This window comes from Melospiza georgiana, chromosome 6 (assembly GCF_028018845.1).
Source record: "Melospiza georgiana isolate bMelGeo1 chromosome 6, bMelGeo1.pri, whole genome shotgun sequence".
Lineage (NCBI taxonomy): Eukaryota > Metazoa > Chordata > Aves > Passeriformes > Passerellidae > Melospiza > Melospiza georgiana.
This window is the reverse complement of record NC_080435.1, coordinates 32,893,506-32,915,744: the sequence shown is the minus strand read 5'-3', so window position 1 is coordinate 32,915,744 and position 22,239 is coordinate 32,893,506. Positions and strand designations below refer to the sequence as shown.

Here is a 22,239-nt window from a genome sequence, read left to right as displayed (position 1 = left end):
ATGCCACTAAATATTTTTATAACCTTGTCATGGTTTGACCCTGGCACAATGTCAGTGCCCCCACGAAAACAGCCTCTCCCTGGTGTCTGCTGTGAGATGTGACCAGGAATAAGTAAAGCAGGCTCCTGCTTAGGAATAAAGAAAGCTTTATTAACTAAACTACAAGGGAAAGGAAAAAAAAAAAGACACACACAAGGAAAATTAAAACTTCACAAAAGCATTTTCCTCCTCCCCCCACGAAATTTCCAATACAATACATCTCCCAAATCACCAACTCTCGGTCTGGCACCACCCTTTAGAATACTCAATCCTCAGTTCATCAAGAGGAGAAGGAGTCCTTCTTTGTGCCATGGCCTTCTTGACACATGTAGCACCACCTGGAGATCATCTGCCATGGTGACATCTTCCTTCCACGCCCTGTGCTCTCACCACTGCGCATGGACCAGGGCTGCTTCTAGGGTTCCTTTTAAGGATGCCTTGTCTCCTTCCAAAAAGGCACAGTCTCAACTTTGGGACATCTGTCCCCCCCATGTTTTTTGCACCCCTTGGGGCTGAGGGGTACCCACACTGAACCTTCCTGGTTCTGAGGCATTGCCACCCCTGGAAGGAGTCTCTATATCAAAAGGAAACAGTCCATGGCTATACAAAAAAAGAGTCCAGCAAAAAATGCCAGTCCATCTTCTCCATTCTTCCAACATCTCTCTCTCTCTGCCCAGACCTTCATCACTCTTCTAGGAAGGGTTAATGTTCTGTAAAGTTTTCATTGTCCACAAAGGGGTTAAAAGCTCCCACTAGTGGATGGACACATCGATGCCTCCTCTGCCTCCTTCCCCCACTCCCTGTTTCCTCCTTCTCAGCCATGCTGCCTGCTGCTGCACATGTTTATCAAGTTTCAAGGTAATTCCCAGGCACGGCTCTGACTCTCTCTCTCTCTGTCTCTCAGAAGGAGTGGGGAAAATACTTCTCAGTAGTTCTTCCATGCTTCCACCCTTGGGCCCCTCAGGGTCAGGCCCACCTCTCCCAGGCCGCGTGGCTTTCCCCTCCCCCTGCTAGGGGACAGATCGAACTCTCTCCCGCAGGAAATCCAAGGAGCCGTCCAGGGGGGAGCCCTGCTTTTAGCCTGTGTTCTCAGAGGCGTGTCCAAATGTCCCAATGGCCACATCAGATGCTAATATTAAAATCTGAGCACCCATTGGTTTGACTACAGCATCCCAGAAATCCTATTTCCGGTCAAACCACCACAAACCACCATAGTTGCTTCAGAGCCATTGAATAAGAAAAGCTGGTCTACGTAATGCAAATGAATGGTCTTCTGAAACACCAATGGAAAGGCTCAAATTTTGCAGCTGCATGTGTTTAGGTCAGGAAATAAATTTTTTCAGTGTTACATCATGGGAAAATCAACTTGAAAAAGCATGTTCAAACTCTTCATTGATATGGGCAAAGAGTTTGTAGTGATTGTCTGCATCAGGTTGAATCAAGATTATCATCTTTTCAGTATTTTCTTCAGATGAATATATGCATATATATTAAAAAAACCTTTTGAAGTACTCATTGCAATTATCACATTTCAAGATGTCATTCTCGAAAATGTTGGACTAATCATTAAAACATAGGAATTGTTTATAATTGGAAATGTATAGGCGGAACAGTATGTGTACTTCACATATACCATCTGCCTCTGTTTTTGGGTTTTTTCTCTTTGCTGAGAACATTTTTGAAACACTTAGTGTGTTTAGTGTGTTTATGACATACAGATAAATCTTTCAGGCCTTACTCAAGTATGTATTAGAAACAATGTAGTATTTTGTTCCACATCTTTAAATCTCTGCAAGCTCTTTGGATATTGTTTTTTATACTTCACAGACCTATCAACATCTTTCAATATTTAGGAAAGTATGTGTAATCTCTTAAGAGCCAGGACTTCTTATGAACTGAAAAAGAAAATATTTGCAGTGACCTCACTGAAAATACAGATAAGTACTTAGTCTCCTTAGTGAAAGTGAGGCAGCAGAAGATGCCTCTCAAGCATACATGGCTGTTAATTCATACTAAATAATTTGATTTCACAGGTGATAAATTAATAGAGAGTCATCAAAGCATACAAACTAGAACTCTTAAAATAATTCTTTCTCACAAATTAAACTAAGATAAGAGGTTAGAGTCCTACTAAGTTTTTGTTTAAAATGGGATTGAAATGTCTTCCTTGGTTCTCTGGCTTTGTTCCCCTAGACTATAACCATTTCTTTCCTCTTAGCTGTGTTCTGACATGGTCAAGAGCATATATTTTATTATTAGATTTTTTTTGTTGTTAAAATTTCTGCTGCATCAACCTTCTCTCAGACTTACTCTTTTTGCTTGGAATTCTCTCACAGCTGTTTTTAAACTGCTAATCTAATATTCCATTTTACCTCCCTAATTTACTCCCATAGCAGTGGTAAGAACTCAGTACAAATGATCATTTTCTCATACCACAGAAGTGAGTCCAGCAACTTTCTTTTTTTCTTGTTCATTTCTTTCTTCTGCCTCAGTGCCTCAAACTACCTGTTCCTTCCTTCTTCCCTACTTCTGACACACTGGTCAGCTCCTCTGTAGTCTGCCTGTCCTTTGGCCAGGTTATTTTCTTTTAACTGATAATGGCTGAGTCTTGCTATCTGCTACTGCTTGAAGAGGCTGTATGGAAGCAAATGAAGTAGCCATTTTTGATTAACCAGAGGTTTTCCTTAATGTCACTCAGTTACTTCCTCACTTGATAAAGCATTTAGATGTCCCGGGTGTCACCCACTATTTACCAATAGCAATCTCAATCAGAGTTTAGTTCTTTTGATATTGGAATAAAGAGACTATGAAGAAGTTGTAAGCTAAACAAAAGTAAAAGAGAACTTCAAGGAAATGAAGATGAAAGAATTAATGACTTGTGAAAGCAAGTATGTTTGAAAAAAGAATGAATTTTAAAATGTTTAAAATTAAGTGCCTTCAAAAGGGTAATGAAAAAAATCCCTGTTCTTGTCCTGGATGCCAAGACAGAAAGCATTGTTGACAGAAAGCAGATTTGTGAAATGAACCCTTAGCAATGAATTGGAGAGTCTGGCTACCCTTCAGAAGTGCTTTGATAGTCTGGAGAAATCGGCTGACAGGAATCTTATGAGATTGAGCAAAGGTAAATCCCAAATCCTATACCTGGGATGGAGTAATCCCAGGAATAGGGGAGCCAAGCCTTAGAGCAGATGTGCGGAAAAGCTCTTTGAATTGTGCAAGCTGAACATGAATCAGAAATGTGTCCCTGTGATGATGAAAGCTGACTGTGTACCAGGCTTTATCAGTGAGTGCGTTCTGCAGGTTAATGGATTATGAGATTCTCTCAGGATATGTTGTCCCAGTTTTGGTTCTCCAGCACCAAGGAAGACATTGAGAACAACGTCACTCAAGTGGGAGGCCACTGAGATGCTTTGTGGATGGATGCCAGGAAAGGTTCTGAGGAGTGGTTGGATTTTTTCAATCTTAAAACAGAAGGCTACAATAGGATTTATATCTGTCTTCAACTACTTCATGCAAGGTTATAGAGAAAATGAGGTCAAACACTAACTCCTCAAAAGTAATAAGTTGTTACAAGGAAAATTCTAGTTAGATATAAGAAAATATTTCACCATTATTTTTTCATGGTGAGGGTGGCCAAATATTATGCCATCTCCATGGTCATTATGAGATTTTGATCCTTGAACCTACTCCTTCCAACCTTAATTTGCGTGTGATCCTAAAGAATTTTAGAATTTTGGTCATGTAAGTTTCATTTGTACTTAAAATCAAACCCAGTACTTTAAATCTAGGCCCAGACAACCACGCGTATTTTTATTCCTCTTTAATATCTTGTATGATCAGCCGTGATTTATGTATATGGATTTATCCTAAAGAATAAACAATACATGACTCTTTAGAAATTATTGTATTCTGTTGAAATTTTTCAAATACTTTAATAATATAATAGTTTTTTACTTACGTTTCAGTTTTCATTTAGTAGCTGAAGTAATTTTGGCTTTGTTCCTTCATAAAATTAAAAGACAAAAGTTTAACAGTGATCAATGAAATAAAGGGTAGTACTTAGGCTGACTTTGTAAAGATGCAACTGCTGACTTCCCAAGCACTTGGAATGTAAATGTGCCAGCAGTAAAAATTGAGTGACCAATGCATTACTTTGTTAGGTTCAGATGCATGATGGCTTTGTTTGTGCAATAAGGTAGCACTCTAAAGTCCTTATCCTAGTATGCATGTATTTTGGATACTTTAATCATAAGCTATCATACCTCTTACGAAAGTCAGTTCATTTTTCTCTATTTCCTCCTAGATAGTTGATAATTAAGTGTTACCATTGTCATTTTCTCCATCTCATGAAAATTTACCCCAATAAAAAAATAAGGCTTGAAATGCTTCGTAGTACCGTACCATTTATACTACTGTCATCATCAATGCTACTTCTCTTAATCCTTTTAAAAACAGGGGCCTGAACGACCTGGAGTTGGATGCTTCATCCATGGAAAAGAGGTTTGCCTTTAAATTTCTGAAGAAAATTTTAAAATATGTTGATTCTGCTCAAGAGTTTATTGCCCATTTAGGTAAGTTGCAGATTTTGTTTTTAAAATAGTTAGAATTGTTGAAATTTAAACATTTGATTGATAGGTTTGCATTTCTATTGATCACTATTTTTATTGCATTTAAGAAACTTAAATAATGTCTTTTAATTTTCAGATTAAATTATTGAACATTTGTAACTAGCTAAACAGTTTCTGCTCTTTTATTTTTGAATAAAACTAATTTTTCAAATCTATCTGAAAGATCTATTGTGTTATTTATTATTAGACAGCTTCTTATTTGTGTTTGCCTTGATTGTATCCTTGCAGAAGCCATTGTAACCAGTGGAAAAACTGAAAAATCTCCACATGACCAAGAAATAAAATTCTTTGCTAAAGTGAGTGATTACTTCATATTCATATATGTTCCACTATACAGAATATGTAAATGCATAATGTTAGACTGCTTTTCACATAATGGAAATATATATTTTCCATTTTTTATGATAAATAATCAAACTTATCAGATATTTTGAAATTTCTTCAAAAATATCTCAGGATATTTGCTCGATTCAAATATTTCAAAATACTCCAATATATCTCTTTCTGTATGAGAAGGAACATAAAATTTAAAAGGCAGATTATTCATTGCATGATATTAAATACTCTCACTGAATATATAAATTTAATCTGATTTTTTTGCCACAAGATATCACTCTAATATATCATATTCATTATGATATCACTCTAATATATCATATATCATCTAATTAGCAGAAGGAAATGCTCCTATTGGATCCAAAACAGATATCTCCGTGGCAGTCTGTTTATTATTTATGTAATTTTGAATACAATTTTAAGACATCACTTTTTAATTAACATGAGTTTGTGTTTAAAATTAAAAAATACAGTTGTTAAGGAACTAAAATTCTTTGTATGAACTTTGACCAATCAAAGCATTGCTGCCTCATTTACCATTGTACTCTGTAAAAAATACATTTTGTGTCCATATTTCTTAGGTTCTTTTACCATTAGTTGATCAATACTTTACAAATCACTGCCTCTACTTCCTGTCTTCTCCATCAAAAATCCTCAGTAGCAGTGGATATGCATCAAATAAGGAAAAGGAAATGGTAGCAAGGTAAGTAAAAAAAAAAAAAAAATTATCCATAGTAGGGTTTTATTCAGATAACCAAAGGTCTCTTCTTAGATTGTAGAGAAAAACACAAAGTTCAAAAGCTTTTTTTCCTTCCTGGAAAGTGAATATTTTATTCTACATGAGAATGGCAGTGAGTGAATAAAATTCCTCATCTTTGTATTCTTCATTATATATATATATATACATACATGCACACAATTAAAGAGTTCAGTATAGATAATAAATATTTATTTTACAATATGTAATTGTAGATGATAACATCAAAATACTAAAAAACTATTCTGTGAGTGGTTGAATTACTTAGTTTCTTACGGGGTTTTGTTTCATTGTGGGTGGCAGTTTCTGGTTAAAACTCTTTCCACTGTTGGTTCATTTAAATGGTCTCATACTTATGTAAATTTTCAGCTATTAAAAAAGTGTTAAAAATACCATGAGACAGCTTTTTAGGGGGAAATACAGATTCTATACAAAATTACTTCTGCCCCTGCACAAGTGTTACTGGAATCTCATAATTTTTGCATCTCTTCACTATTTGGATGGAACCAGCCATTTGACACAAAGTTATTCTAGAAAATAAATGCCTTTTAATTTAGAATGCTCTGCCTTTATGAAAATAGGAATTTCTCTTTCCTATGAATAAAATTTGAAAATAATATTAATAATATTTAATTGTGTTTTAATGATGACTTTGATAATTTGCCAGGTTTTTCCTTCCCCTTGAGGTATGCTACCAGTTACTTTCTTTTGGAGATTTTGTATCATAGTATTTCAAACTGTTTTACTATCATGCTTTCTTAGTTTAGCTCCAGTTTCTCAGATTTCTTTAATTTTCCTTCACTTTGTTGACCAGAGTTAACTGTTTTTTCCAGTAGAAAGTAGATATAAAATTTGAAAGTAAAGGTTATGTGTTATTACATAAGCAGGCCTAGGACTCAGCTTCCTAGATTCCACTCTTCAGTTTATCTCTCAACACATTTTTGCATTTCTCTAAATTATTATTACCCTCTGTTTCTATCTTTGTGTGTGGCAGTCCTTATAGAGCAGTTGTGTGTAAGAGTGGTAAGACCCCGAGATTCTGCTTTACTCCGCTCAGACATTTACAAACCTGCAAGATAGTCCTCCAGGAGCTGGGAAGGACAACTCAGACTAAGGGGGGATGGAAGTGTCACTTCATTTCATTTCAATTTCATGCTTCCTCTCTGAGTACTCATGTTACTTCTCTAAAGTCAGTCAGGTCTTCATGAAGATAGGAGGACGTGTTCTAGGGCTATTAAAGTGGCTTTAAAAAGGCACACGATGAAGTTAGATGTCTAGCACAAGTACCTGCTAGTATAACTGCAGGAATATCTTATAAGTCTTTGTGCATCTTGCACTGAGAGAAGTGACTATCTGCCATTTTCATCTTATAGGAAGTATAGTATCTCCTTACCATTGTGAAGATAACAATAAAAATCTGTGGTTAGTATGAGACCATACCAAGTCCTAAGGTATATGCTTCATTTTCTTATGCCCTAATTCCATTTTTAAAGTATGGCCCAAATGATATGTAAGTCTGTCAGCTGTCCTTGTTGAAGTAACCCCTTTAATCTTTAGGGTGTTGGTGCTATATTATCTTAGTTATCCCACTATTTTGACAGGTGGGTTAGATATGCAAGTATCTGATATACTTGCCAGAAGCTCTTCTAGAGTGTATATATTTAGGATTCATATTATCATCATCAGAGGGTAAATACAGATTTATTTATTCAGTTATAAAGGACATCCTTGCAAATTATTTTAAATAGTATGAGGATTTTTAAAATTTATTTCCTGCAGAATGCCAAGTAAAACACTAAAATGTTTCTCATTTTTTCTTGTCCTTACAAAATAATTCTTATTCAGAAATAATAGTCATAAAGAATGACTCAGCCATATAGTACACAAGTGTTGAAAACCACTGTCAAAAAAGTTTGAGATTTCAAGACTCCTCTGAAGTGGTGAAGTACAGAAAAGGAAAGATCTCAGGAGCTTCAAAACGTTACTCTGCTTAATGCAGTTGACTGCTAATCATCACGTATCACTCAAAGCACGCTTTCCAGGGTCTATGCTGTGTTTTCCTTTTCATATTCCTGCTGTTCTTTACCTCCTATTCTAAATACGTTTTTCATCTTTGTCTTGTTTTGCTCTCTCTTTTCTTCTCTACTTTAGCCTGTTCTGCAAACTAGCTGCTCTTGTTAGACATAGGATCTCACTTTTTGGTAAGTAGTTAAGAAGGATCTTGATAAAAATTTAAAGAATATATAACCATTGTTTCTCTTACCTGAAGATTTTCACTACTATAGCCAAAATTCTATGAAATGCTCCATAAGCTTCTAGTGAAATCAGTAAGGTCATTGAACATGGCTCTGAAGCTAACAATAAAATACCTAAAGTGTCAAAGCAGGAAGAAACAGCACATTGTCATATTTCCAGACTCCATGAAAAAAATATCAGTGGTTTGCATTTACTTTTTGCTTTTCAAAACTAATCTTACACTAATTACTTTGGTTTCTGTCATCCTACTGTTGAATCCAATAGACTAATTTCTCAATGGATAAAAGGGGATGTAAGGAAAAGTAACTCCAACAAAGATATTGGTAAAAAACTTTAAAAAGAAATATAAGTGCTACAAGATACAGAGTTCAGAATGTTGTGAGGTTAGGTGATAAAAACGTGCCCCAAGTAGACATTAGTTATTCTGTTTAGTTCCTATAGGGAAATTGACTTTAAAAAATGAAGTTATTTCTAGCATCAGGCTTAACTCCCTCCTCAGTGACCTAAGGTAGGAGACTCAAGTAATGTCTTGTTTAAACTGTGCATCTCCAGTAAGGCCATTTTGGATCATTATATGATGCTCCGTTTCCTGTGCTATTGTGCTCTCATAGTATCTCTTTCTAACCAGGAAGTGATTCTGCTACAATGGTGAACTGCCTGCACATCTTAGCTCAGTCTCTTGACACACGGTAAGTTTGCAACTTTTGTACCAGCTGCAAACTACTAAGGTTTCACAGAGCTTTTCAGAAGCAATTGGATTGCTTCTTTTTTTTTTTAATCTTTATTTGTAATCAAAGATCTTAAGAGCATCAACAATTCAGATATTGCCCTCCACAGTAGGAAATTTTGTCTAAAGTGTTTCACATTCATTTTTCAGCTCAATGTCTGTCCAACAGTGAAAACACTTGTCAAACTTTCCAAGTTCATTTGAAGACTTTATGGGGAGAAATTAATGACATGACCATTGAAACTGAATGTAGTGACACCTGCAGATATTAAGAAAGTTTAGTGCATAGTGTAAAATTTGTCATTAGAAGTATGCAGAGCATATTAATATATGGGCATAGTTATATTTACTAACTTTTACTGCTTATCACTGAAGTGATTGTGTAGATTAAAACAGAGCAAGAAAATTTTTTGAATTTGAGCTGTTTTCTGGTCTGGTTAAGTTACAGAGAATCTTGATAATGAACTTATTGTGAACTTGTTGTGAACAACACTGGCATCTTCAGTAGGTGTCAGAGAAGCATGCACGAATTCAATGAATGAGACTGTGATTCTGGCATTGCAGTTGCATTTTCTACATTTAGGGGCTTTGAAGTGTCCTGATTTACACACCTAGCTACTGTGGCTCCCATAAAACTATAGATATTAAGAGTTTGGGGGTTTCTAGCATATTTTATACAGAAGCTTTCTCATGACTTTTGATATTTACTGAGAAGGAATTATCTTGTTCAAAAGCAGACCACAAAAACCTGGAAAGGCAAGACTGTGGAATCAGTAAATCAATAACATTGTTGTTGTTGTTTTGTATTAAAAACTCAAAGGAAATAATTGCTAATACTTCTATTTAGATGTAAGTGCTCTCTTCTGTTCCTAATGTGAAGTTCCCTGATACATGTGGGTATCTTCAACCACTGACAGAAAGTAAATAACCTGTACCTGTATTTCTATATAACTACTAAATATCAAGACAAAGTTGGTATTTTTTCCCTTATTTTTTTTTTCAGAACTGTTATGAAATCAGGATCTGAGCTTGTTAAGGCAGGATTGCGTGCCTTTTTTGAAAATGCAGCTGAAGACTTGGAAAAGACTTCTGAAAATCTTAAACTGGGAAAATTTACTCATTCACGAACACAAATCAAGGGTGTTTCCCAGAATATCAATTATACTACAGTAGCATTGTTACCAATCTTAACATCAATTTTTGAACATATTTCACAATATCACTTTGGAATAGATTTACTTTGTAAGTATTTTATTTTAATGTTGAATTTTATTGTGCTATAATGCTACAAATGCTTTTTAGTAATGACTGCATGGATTCAGAGAATGAAATTCTGTTTTCAGTAACATGTACATTTCCAGAATTAATTCTGAAATTAACAACATAGTACCTTATTTCTAGTACATGTCCAAAACAATACTCAATAAGCTTAATTATGTACAATATTTCTTCTAGCATTTAGAGGGAAATTAAAATATGCCTTTAAGTGGTCTCTTAACAAATGTGTGTATGAGACTAGTTTTCCATACAAAAGTACTGTTTCATTATATTAAACAAGACAACTCACTATAAGTTCCCTGTGGATTTTCTCTTACATGAGATAACCACTGCAGGTCTTTGAATTGAAATTTTCCCTGTTTTAGCATAGGTTAGTTTAAAAATACTGAAATTACTCTTAGAGACTTAGCAATATGCTAAATGGTTTTATTACTTTCTAATGTCTGGAATTATGTTCCAAAATTATGTATATATTTAGGTCATAATTAAAAGATGGATAACCATGAAAGTAATTTCTTTAAAAATATGGAGAACCTTTAGATCATTTACTTAAAGGTTAGACACACACACAGACAATGATGTAATTTAGCTTAAAATTGGACTCTGCAAGTGTGATAACCTGGAATATCTTATTAAGAAGTGTCTGCTGTCCTCTTGGAATATCTAATGATCTGGTAGGCTTTGGAATGAATGTAGATGATAGACCAGGAATTAGAGACATTGAAGGTAAGTACCATGTGGAGTATGTACACTCAGAATGCTCAGTGACATATGTGCTAAAAGTTTCGGATACTGTTTAAGATATTGCATAAAACAGATGTTTGGTATTTGAAAAGTAATCCTTAGCTGGATAAATACTGATAATGCATTTTCATTTTCCTCTAGTGGGTGATGTACAAGTTTCATGTTACAGAATTCTTTGTAGCCTCTATTCCCTTGGGACTGGAAAGAACATCTATGTTGAAAGGTATTAAGTGTAAAACTCAGCATGCAAAATTTTCTTTTCATTAGGAGTCTGTTGCTTAGGTAATAAAGCATTTTGGATGAAAGGTGAATTTGAAAGAGCGAGAGATATTTAAAATACACTTTCCCTTGAAAATAGTTGCTAAACTTCAGCATTCAATTTCACAGGGAAAAAAACTTCAATAGAAGTAAATAACTTATTCTACATATGGCAGTGAATCTGCACAGAGTCTATTTTTCCCATAGGAAAAGCTAAATTTTTCTTTGAGTTGCCATTAGGTTCTCAAAGTTTTTCTGCCACATATTGCTGTGATAAGTAGGCTGAGTACTAAGTAGGAAGCATCTGTTTCACACCTAAGTCTATAAAGGGTTCTCAAAAGAGTTGTCCTGAGCATAAAATCCTGACTTATGTAGAGTATTCTGACAACCATTAGCTCTACAAAGAAAACCTCTAGTTACTTGTATTTAAAAATGACCAAGGTCTGCAATTCCTTTAGGCATCTAGTTGCTCTGCTATGTTTCAAGCCCCTTCTTCCTATAGAAGGAGATCAAATCTGTGTTAGCTCAGAAAACAAAACCCTTATTGCTTTTCTGTGTATCACAAGACAGGAACCACAATAAGGATAACCCATCATAATACTTGCGAAAGTTTTAGTTTAGGCAATTTTTGCTGCCTTTCTTCTGAAAAGGTAAGATCCATAGGGAGAGAGAGACTAAACTGGAAGAAATTCAAGCCTGTAGTCTGGTTAGGAGGCTTTGCCTAGTGTGAGGAATGCTCATCTCCAATTCCTTCCTTCCAGAGTTTATTCAGAATTCTTTCATACAAAATGCAAGAGGTGTCTGGTGGACAGATCTTTCCTCCCACTCTGCATGCATGCACATGTGTGCACAAGCTGTGTGTTCTCATTCAGGCATTTATGCATCCATCTCTAATCACAAAGCTATACTCTTTTTCTTCTCTTTCTGGGCTTCAAAATTCTAAATGCTCCTTTACATAATAGATCAGATAGGAAAAATAGGAAGTGCCTTACCCCTTATCTAGCTAGCAGTCAGGGTCTCCTCACAGGAAATGAAACATGATTGTGTTTGAGCTGCCTTTCAATAAGAAAAGTTCAGAGCACAAGCCTCCACTTGATTGGCAAAATCTGTAAGCACTGGACAACTTCCTTAAACCTATTGAAGCTAGCAGCATCACCTTTGCCTGCAGCAATTGTCTTCTTAGGATGGAAAAGTGATCAGATTGGATATATCCAAGGAAACTAATTATTCTCCTAAGGCTGTGTGAGAGGTTTCAACTGTGGATTTCATTTAGTTTGTTTTTCACTAGTCTCAGACTCCTAAATTACAGTTTTAGGCAGACATCAGAATCTAGGTGGGAAGTAGGATTTCAAAAACAATGCTTAATGTTTCAGAAAACTTAGAAGTGAGTGATTGAGCTGACTTGAATAGTTATTCAAATTAAGCAATGTTCAGTTTCAGGATCAAATTGCACATTTTTCTCCTCGTGAATTTTGGCAGGGGCATTAAGAAGTTTTACCTTTCATTGCAGAATGAGTCATAGTGGACTTTTTGTAGATAAATATCTCTTTTTATGGCTGAAATAGTTCTGCTGGCTGCAGGGCTCAGGACTTATTCTTAATTCAATAGCTGCTGCTGCTCTGTTAAGGCAAACTTCCTTTGTCAAAGGTTTTATCCTTTGTACAAAGACTGTTTAGCTTCTTTAGGATATTGGAGTTGTTTGTAATTTTTTTATGAACATTTCTTCTCTAAAAGTCTCCCTATAAGATTAATAAATGTTGAGAACTGGATGCGAAATACTGTAGCTCTTGATTACTTTGAGCCCTAATGCTCTACTCACTGGATACCTTTCTTCATGGTGTTTCACTTGTCTTGGTGCATTAGACGACCCTTGAAAAGATACCTTTTCCTCCCACATGCCAGGAGTTGCCTCCAGATGCTGAGAGTTTCTGCCCCTTTCCCTATCCCTTTTGCAATGCCCACATCCCATGTCAGGGATCCCAGATGCTCACACTACCATCCAATTTCATATAGTGGGTTGTGATATCCCGGCATTGGAGCAGTCAGGTCACGAGGGGGATGCTGGATGAAATCTATTCACACAGCTCACCCAGGGATAGGGGTCAGGGGATTATCTCTCACCCCGAGTCTTCCTCCTTGTGAGGGCCCTACTTCCATTTCCTCCCTCACTAAGAAAACTGATTTTGTCTGTCCTGTATTTTGTCTTCTGTGTAGGGGTTACTGCGAATGGCACAGGTTGTTCCTCTGGTTCAGCTGCAGTTTGAGTGGCCCCAATGCATTGCTTTCCTCCTTCTCCTCCCCCTGAGGGTGCTGTCTAGTACCAAGCAGGGCCCAAAAATAGTAGCTAGAGTCCAGCATGTTCCATAACTTTGCACCTCCCTGAAACTGCCACAGCAGTTTTCCTTCAAATATTCTGCTACTTTATCAAGCACTGTAGTTGCTCTGGAGTAAACTTTAAAACCATTGGAGCAGAATCATCCTTCAAAGGTTGGCCCCTTTTCTTCCACCTTCCATACCCCTTGTGACTATCCACCCTTGGGGCAGATCTCCCCTGAAATACTCTCCTAAAAATCTCTTTTGTAACTCCATGGTGCGGACCAAAGCAAGGGGACCCAGGAGACCAAGCAATAAGAGCATCCTTTTCTTAACAGCCAGGGGAAGTTCAAAATCCTCAAAAGCAGAGGTAACAGACCTGAAGGAGGTTCTAGGGGGGAAAAGCTGGGGAAAATTATCCACCCTCTTCTTCCCACAGGCTGGGTACAATTTTTAATGGACTACCTGAGGTAGTGCCCAAGGTAAGGGCAGAAGAGCAGCTCTGAATACACATTCCAAATGATCCTCATTGTCCTTGTTATCATGTCATAAGCTGATATTACACAGTGCAGCAACAAAGCAATCCTCATCCCTCTCCCTGCTCTGAAAAAATATCACTGTGAGGGGCACATATTGCATATAGGGGTATTTATACAGGGTTAGGTACCACAACCATGTGACCAGTGGCTCTGGACCTAATAGAATAAATACTTAGATCACTTTTGCTTCCTACCCACTCTGGTCAGATATGTTGTTATCTCACCCTTTCCTGCCCTGTGTTGAGTGCCAAATAAGGGTGTTGGTTTCAAAATGGAACTCCCTAAGTATTTCCCACAGAAACACTCCAAACCATGTGCCACTTGCTCAGTCCCTCCTCCCCTGTCCCTGTGGTGGATGGAGGAAAGAATTGAAGACACTAAAGTAAATATAATGGGTTGAGATAAAAGCAATTTACTGGAAACATCAACAAAATAAGGCAATGAACAGTATGAGCAACAGTCCTAACAATGGTGTACAAGAAAGAGACAAACAATTCCCATGTAATTGCTCGCCATCACACAGGATCCCTGACAATGTCTGACCCCTAAGGAACCCTGTCCCTGGCAATGACATGAGGTGGCATAGAATAGCCTCTGGGTCCTATCCATGCCAAAAATTAACCTTGTTTTGATCAGAACCAGAACATTGGTGGAGGTGGGGTTTTTAAAACTGTTTTTCTTGCACCACTGTGATCTCCGGTAGTTCTTTTCATCTGATAAATCATTTTTTTCTAAGTTGTCAGATAGTTCCTAATGTTTAAAAAAGATTTTAAAAATCAGCTATAAATACTAACACTTCTTTTTATCATGTATGCCAGACACTGAAAGCCTGGTGAAACACTTTTTCTCTCAGATGACTTTTAGTGTCTCTCACCTACAGGCAGCGGCCTGCGCTTGGTGAGTGTTTAGCATCTCTTGCGGCTGCTATTCCAGTAGCATTCCTTGAGCCTTCTCTCAACCACTACAATCCACTGTCTGTTTTCAACACAAAAAGTGCAAGAGAAAGAGCAAGTAAGTACTGTTCCTCACAAAAACAAAAAACAAACCCCAAAACCTGTTCACTCCACTCCAACTAAATAATAGAAGTTGTATAATGTAAAAGCCCTGAATGTATGCCTCAGCAGAGAGGTCCTGCTACTGATGTTTCATTGCTTGCCATTTTAACCTTGCTCTGCATTATTGAGACTATGCCAACAATGTTCTCTTTCTCCTAGTATTTTTTGATATTTTTCTGAACATGATGTTTGAATACTTTTCTAAAGATGCATACTGTAATATTTTAAGCTTAATTGAAGAGGTACATACCTACATTACAAAACCTTTTTGTCAAAATACAGTTGTGTTTATGTAGCCAAATACAAGAGGTATAATATCTAAGTGGACAGGAAAATAATTTCTATGCTTTTGTTGTCTAACCAGTGATCCAAAGCAGTTTGGTGCAGGGAACTCCCAGCAGAATATGATTAATTCCATGAAACCTTGATGAAAAAGGGACATTGAAAAGTTGGACAGATGGGCAGAGAAGAACTGCCTGAAATTCAACAAAGGCAGGGTCCTGCACCTGGGGAAGAATAACCCCATGGACCAGTGCAGGCTGAGAGCTGACCTACTGGAAAGCAGATTTGTGGAGAAAGATCTCGGGGTACTGGTGGACAACAAACTCTCCCTGAGCCAGCAGTTTGTCCTGGTGGCTAAGAAGGCCACTATGACCTGTGTTAGGAAGAGCATGGCCAGCAGGTCAAGGGAGGTGATCCTGCCCCTCTACTCAGCCCTGGTGAGGCCTGACCAGCCCTGGTGAGTGCTGTGTCCAATTCTGGGCTCCTAAGACAAGAGAGAGATGGACTGGAGTGGCTCCAGTGAAGGGCAATAGAGATGATGAGGGGATTGGAGCATCCCTCTTATAAGGAAAGGCTGAGAGAACTGGGCCTGTTCAGTCTCAAGAGGAGATGACTGAGAGGGGACCTCATCAATGGATACAAAATATCTAAAGGGGACCTCATCAATGTGTACAAAATATCTAAATGTTCTAAAGAACCTGCCAAGAGGATGGAGGCAGGTTCTCCTCAGTGGTGCCTAGCAATAAGAAAACAGGCAGCAGGCAGAAACTGATGCACAGGAAGTTTCACCTAACATGAGGAAGAACTTTCCTGTTTGGGTGACTGTGCATTGGAGCAGATTTCTCAGAGAAGTTGTGGAGTCTCCATCACAGGAGACACTCAAGAACTGTCTGGATGCAAACCTGTACCATGAGCTCTAGGAATATCCTTGCTTGACCAGGACCAGATCACAGAATCATAGAATAACCTGAGCTGGAAGGGACTCACAAGGATCATTGAGTCCAACTCCTCGCCCTGCACAGGACTCCCAAGAATCACACCATGGGCCTGAGAGTGTTGTCCAAATGCTTCTTGAACTCTGTCAGACTGGTGCTGTGACCACTTCCCAAGTAACTAGATCAAGCTCCTCATAAGGCTTTCCCTTCCCCATCCCTGTGACCTCCCTTTAGGTACTCTCTAAAAGCTTGATGTTTTTTTAATATTCTGCTGCCCAAAACTGAGCACAGTAGGTAAAGCCTCACTTCCAGGTGAGCCCACCCCAGAGCAGAGCAGAGGGGACAGTCCCCTCCCTTGCCTGGCTGTGAAGCTGTGCCTAATGCATCCCAGGACACAGGTTGGCCCTCCTGGCTGCCAGGGCACTGCTGACTCATAATAAACTTGCTGCCAAACAGGTCCAAGGTTCCTTTCCATTACATTGCTTTCCAGCATCTCATTCCCCATCTACAGACAGAATCCACAATGGACCTTACCCATTTTCTGTTTCTATTGAAAAGAACATGAATCCTTCTACATTGAATTTCTTTGCTTGCTTCTCTCCCAACTTACTCTCAATGGACTCATATCTTAAAATATTTCAGCATTTTCCTCACTGATCCTCGAAAGAATCACTAACTGCCAAAATCTCTGTACCTTTAAACAAACAAACAAGAAAAATAAATAGGGGTAGGTTGATTTCATATGTTTCATGAAGTTTTTTCCATATAAAAGCAGTTATGTAAATGCTTCTGCTAGCCCTTCCTCACAGGTCTGCTTTATAAGAGCTTATTATAACCATTACCATATCCAGAAATAGTGGAAGAATTTTGCTTGAGTGACTGTCACTAGATTCCAATGTGTTGTTAATTGCTGAAGAAGCATCCTTTATTTTCTAATACAAGCATATGATAACTGGAATCTTTCCTGGCATTTTTGTTGGGAGATAGTTTTTGAACTAATTACACTTCATTTTAACCCCATACTTTTGAATTGTTTCTTTCTCTTTCCCCAGGGTGGATTTAATCTTTGGCAAACCAGCATAAAAATTGTGAATAATTATGAATACAATGTCCAGAGTATAACCAATATTAAAATCAGCTTTCTCTTCTGCACATTTACATAACTCACCAGATAATTGCAGGACACCTTAGGGTAAAGCCATAGCTATATGACAGCTATTATTTACATGATTGTATATATGCACATCATCCCTAAGACACAATTTATGAAAGGAGATACCCATGCATACCCCAAAGTGTTACTATAGCTCTGCCTGTTCAAGATGGTGAAGGAAAAAAATCTGAACCATTTGTATTTAGGGTTTAAACATAGATGTTCTCTTTCATTTTGCTAATTAACATTTTGGTTTTCTACCCTTACTTGCAGTTTTAGGTATGCCTGATACAGTAGAAGAAATGTGTCCAGAGATCCCTCAGCTGGATAGACTAATAAAGGAAATAAATGATTTAGCAGAGTCTGGAGCAAGGTATACTGAAATGCCTCATGTAATTGAGGTGATCTTACCCATGCTATGCAACTATTTATCCTACTGGTGGGAAAGAGGTTCTGAGAGTGTTCCTCAAAGTGCTGGGCCTTGCTGTACAATGATAACATCTGAGCATCTGAGCATTGTTCTTGGAAACATTCTAAAGATCATTAACAACAATCTGGGAATAGATGAAGCCTCTTGGATGAAAAGAATTGCAGGTACTGTAAATATTTTTTAAACAGTAATTGTACTAATAATATTTAATTACTTTGCTATGCTTTAGCTTATTGTCCAGTGATATAATAACAAAAAATTGTAACTAGAACCATCAGGAAAGAAAGATAAATAAAATATAAGTAACAATCAGAGAAATATGTTTATGATTTATTATTAGTTATATGCATGCATTGTAGCATCACCGTAAGTAGAGAGATTTCTATTCTCCATAACAGATTTTGAAAATCTCCTTCTCTATGCACTGTATAAGACCCTTAGTGCTTAATTTGGAGTTGTGAATTCTATTGATTTTCAAAACTCCTGAATAGAGTGAATTATATTCATGAAATATCAGGACAACATGGAAAGAAAGTGCAAATGGTGAAATAACCTCAGGAGTAACCCAAGTTCAAAATTAGTTTGTTTGCCTGAATAAATATGTGAATATCACGTAAGATATAGTATTTATCCTGCTAAAGAAGTTTACCATATCCAAATTTTATCATTCATATTATACAATGTAAGAATATAATGTGCAATAACGCAGTTCAAGAAAATCTATGTAAAGTTAATAATTTCCTGCTAAATTTGAGTAACCAGTACCCATTAGTACTGTGTTTTTGGTGTTTTAAATGCTAGAAGGTCTTAAATAATACCAGGGATTCCATCAAAATTTAGCAAGAAGTTTGCTGTTTAGTTGTAGAGAGTGTTTCCAGCAGTTTTGTACTGATTGTTCATCTACATAAGGTGATAATATACTCATGTTGTCCTTGCAAGGATTTTTTGGCTTGAGTAGTTTGCATTTTGACTTGAATAGTTTGCATAGAAGTACTTGTACAAAGTCGATCTATGACCTTGATTTACTCACTCACTCTCTTCATTTTAACTTGCCCAAGGCAGAGAAGTAGCAGAGAAGTAAAGGACTTCTTCCAGAACAGTATCTTCTGGTGGTTTTCTGACATTGAATACAAAAAAGCCATCCCAGACACAAAAAAAACCCCAAACAAAACAAAAAGTATTTTTCTGAGGACTTTGTGTCTCAATCCTTATTTTGTTTAGGTTCTTACTTAGAGACATGGCACTTGCTAAAACGATGACAGTTTAATTTATATTCGACTGAAATACTTATAATCCAAATCTACAGTCTTTTAATCTCACAGCAGACAGTTTTTATGAAGCTGCATTCATAGTTTTATTAATAATTTTATGGTGTAACATTCATGAAGCCCCATAAACTTTACTGTTCCTAGAACTTCAGCATTCATGTTAACACAATGAAAAACACCAGTTATGCATTATTCATAGAATTATCTATATTTTCATGTATAGTTTATGCTCAACCCATCATCAGCAAAGCCAGACCTGATCTTCTCAGATCTCACTTTATTCCAACACTGGATAAATTGAAGAAAAAAGCTATGAAAATAGTGATGGAAGAAGAGCAACTGAAAGCAGACAATAAAAATGACACCCAAGAAGCTGAGCTACTCATTCTTGATGAGTTTGCTGTACTTTGTAGAGACCTTTATGCCTTCTATCCAATGTTGATACGTTATGTTGACAACAACAGGTAAAAAACCCTAATAATTAAACTCATATTTATTACTTAATATACTGGAATCTATGATCAGACAACCAGGAAGAACACAGTTCACTTAATCTTAGAGTGAGAATCAAATCCTGCATGTTTTAGATTCTTAAATCTTAATCCTGAATAATTTAAAATTCTTAAAGAAAGCTGTACCTTTAAATAATACCTTTTGCTCAGATGCAAATTCCTAGATTAACTAGAAAAATGTTACCTGATCTATTAAATAGGGATCATTATATTAAACTGTCTTCTTTTAAGTATCTTCTTTTAAATTTCTCTTATTTTTGTAATTAGAGCTAATTGGCTAAAGAAACCGGATGCGGATTCTGATGAACTCTTTCGAATGGTGGCTGAAGTTTTTATCCTTTGGTGTAAATCACATGTAAGATAAAATGTGCACTTTTCCTTTAATTTCATTCTATTTTTAAATATAAATGTTTGTACGTGCAGATAAGTTAAACTTCTGGTGATTTGTTTTTTTTTTTTTTTTCCTTTAGAATTTTAAAAGAGAAGAACAAAATTTTGTGATTCAGAATGAAATCAACAATTTGGCATTTTTAACAGGAGACACCAAGAGCAAGATGTCTAAAGTAAGTTAATAAAAAAATTGTGGATCAGGTAAATCAACACTGTGTGTTTATTATGTTGAAAGAAGGCTCTGAAAATCTACTAAGATTGCAGTTGCTTTGCTGTTAGAAGAAAAATAGTTTTGCTTCTTGATGACAGATGTGACAACTAATATGCAAAATATAGTCTGTGTACCTTAGAATTACTTACTAAATGTCTGCTAATACTCATAGACATAAGATTAAAATAAGTATTGATTTGAAAAGTTGTACACATAAGAAAATACGGGCTGTATTATAAAGTGTGGGTTATTGAAGATTCAGGAAAGAAAAAGGTGGACTATTTTATAAAAGCAAGTGAAGAAATATTGCCTCATCATTTTTGTACTGTATGCGATATATATTTATACTCTTTGTTCTGTCAGCTTTGATGGAGCACAGATCTCTTTACATATACCTCTTTAAATATATAATGTTGCTACATGTGCACCATTTTTCTTGTTTCTTATCAATTAAGACATTCATCTATTTTTTGCTGATTTTCAATATGACAAGATGCTGATATGATGGCTTCAAAGTGCATCTTGTTACCTGTACAATAAGGAAATTGTCAAGGTAATTGTCAAAGGCTGCTTTGACCTTAGCTGAGAATATTGCCTTACTCAGCTAAAGCCAGATGAAGTCTAATTCCAAATTATTGTTGGTAAATATACTGAAGAAACCCTTTCTTTTGTTCCTACTTGTAATGATTTTGGAGTAATCCTGTTCTGAAGGTGTGACAGAGAAGTATCATTTAAAGTTTTGTATTTCACTATATGTTGTTTTCCTGAAACCTAGCTACTGTAAGTCCATTTTCAAGCAATAGAGAACCAGATAAAATGTACTGTTACATTTCTTAATTATATTTAAAAATGTGTTTTAAAATGTGTTTAAAACCCAAGCTTTTTCTTTGTCTTTTTTCCTGTGAATTTTTTAAGTTTTGACACCTGACTAAGCTCAACCCTGATATTGGAATATTATTATCTGTTATAAAGCAAAAATGTTATTATCTGTTCATCATTAGTTCGTGACCAGCTCTGAAAAACAAGTCCAACTTTATAAAGAATTCTCTATTTAGAGACAAGGAAATTTTTAACCTCTTTCTTGTTGTTAAGATGCAGCTTATCAAAATTGTTTGATAGAATTGGAATGTTTGTATCATCCTTATTAACAAGACATATAGTGGGCACATCCAGGCTATTTGAGGAGCAGTTGCACAATATAACAGACTAGAATATATAGGTCTGTACTTTTGTCATATGGCAATCATTGCACACCCATTTATTATGTGTATTTCAACATTCATAATTACAGCTGGCCTGAGGAGATGAAAAAATAGATGTACTTCCATTTTTTAGACACCATAGATTAGAAACAGTATATTTAATCTAAACTGTGTCCCACTTGAGTACTAATAACAGGATAATATGAAGTAAAGTGTTAGTGCCATATTTTTGTAAGTCTGGTATAGCAGGAATAAAAGGCATGTCTTTACAAAATAAGGAATAGGTAGGGTCTCCTACTGTACTCCTCTAACTAACAATAGTTAGAGGATTTCATATTAGTATTTTCTGCAGGAATTTTAGATCTCTTCTTTGAGAGTATTTCAGTTGCATAGAATACATTTCCTTTGGATATACTGAGGTAAATCAGGAGTGGATTTTGATAATATCACAGGAATTTAACATCAGTAATCTCTATTACCCAAATCTGACTTTGAGATTATATTTTCAAAAGTCTAATGTGTATATTTAAGTATGCAAATATACTATGTATGAATAATTGTATTAATATATTTGTAACAGGGGTGTAGATGCATATGTAAATATGTTTTTATTCCATGGGTATATAGTACAGAGAGATTCTGGGGATTTTGTATGCATATAATTTTTTGTAAGCAAATCAATGTCAATTTATGGTGTTCCAGGACACTGTGCATGGTTACTGCTAATAAAGAAAGAAAGAAAATATTGTATTGTTCATGATTGAATATTTTATTAATATGATACTGTAATGGCAGGCATGATTGCAGAACAGTTGATATTTTAGATGCTTGTTTCATGACGACTTGAACACCATGAAGAAATATGTGAAGTGTCCTTTAGAAGGGTTGTATTGGTTTTCTATATATGATTTCTGAGCAGGAAATTG

The 22,239-nt window shown here is 36.2% G+C and overlaps 1 protein-coding gene across 1 annotated transcript in view; it reads left to right on the top strand.

The window, feature by feature from the left end:
• RYR3 (ryanodine receptor 3) overlaps positions 1 to 22,239 on the top strand; it is a 198,456-nt gene that overhangs the window by 131,499 nt on the left and 44,718 nt on the right. The window contains exons 58-69 of the mRNA XM_058025703.1: positions 4,495 to 4,610; positions 4,896 to 4,963; positions 5,585 to 5,706; positions 7,912 to 7,961; positions 8,645 to 8,705; positions 9,747 to 9,985; positions 10,907 to 10,988; positions 14,756 to 14,886; positions 17,574 to 17,894; positions 19,222 to 19,462; positions 19,778 to 19,865; positions 19,981 to 20,073. Of these exons, the coding sequence (XP_057881686.1) occupies positions 4,495 to 4,610; positions 4,896 to 4,963; positions 5,585 to 5,706; positions 7,912 to 7,961; positions 8,645 to 8,705; positions 9,747 to 9,985; positions 10,907 to 10,988; positions 14,756 to 14,886; positions 17,574 to 17,894; positions 19,222 to 19,462; positions 19,778 to 19,865; positions 19,981 to 20,073 (1,612 nt within the window). The remainder of the gene's footprint in view (positions 1 to 4,494; positions 4,611 to 4,895; positions 4,964 to 5,584; positions 5,707 to 7,911; positions 7,962 to 8,644; positions 8,706 to 9,746; positions 9,986 to 10,906; positions 10,989 to 14,755; positions 14,887 to 17,573; positions 17,895 to 19,221; positions 19,463 to 19,777; positions 19,866 to 19,980; positions 20,074 to 22,239) is intronic.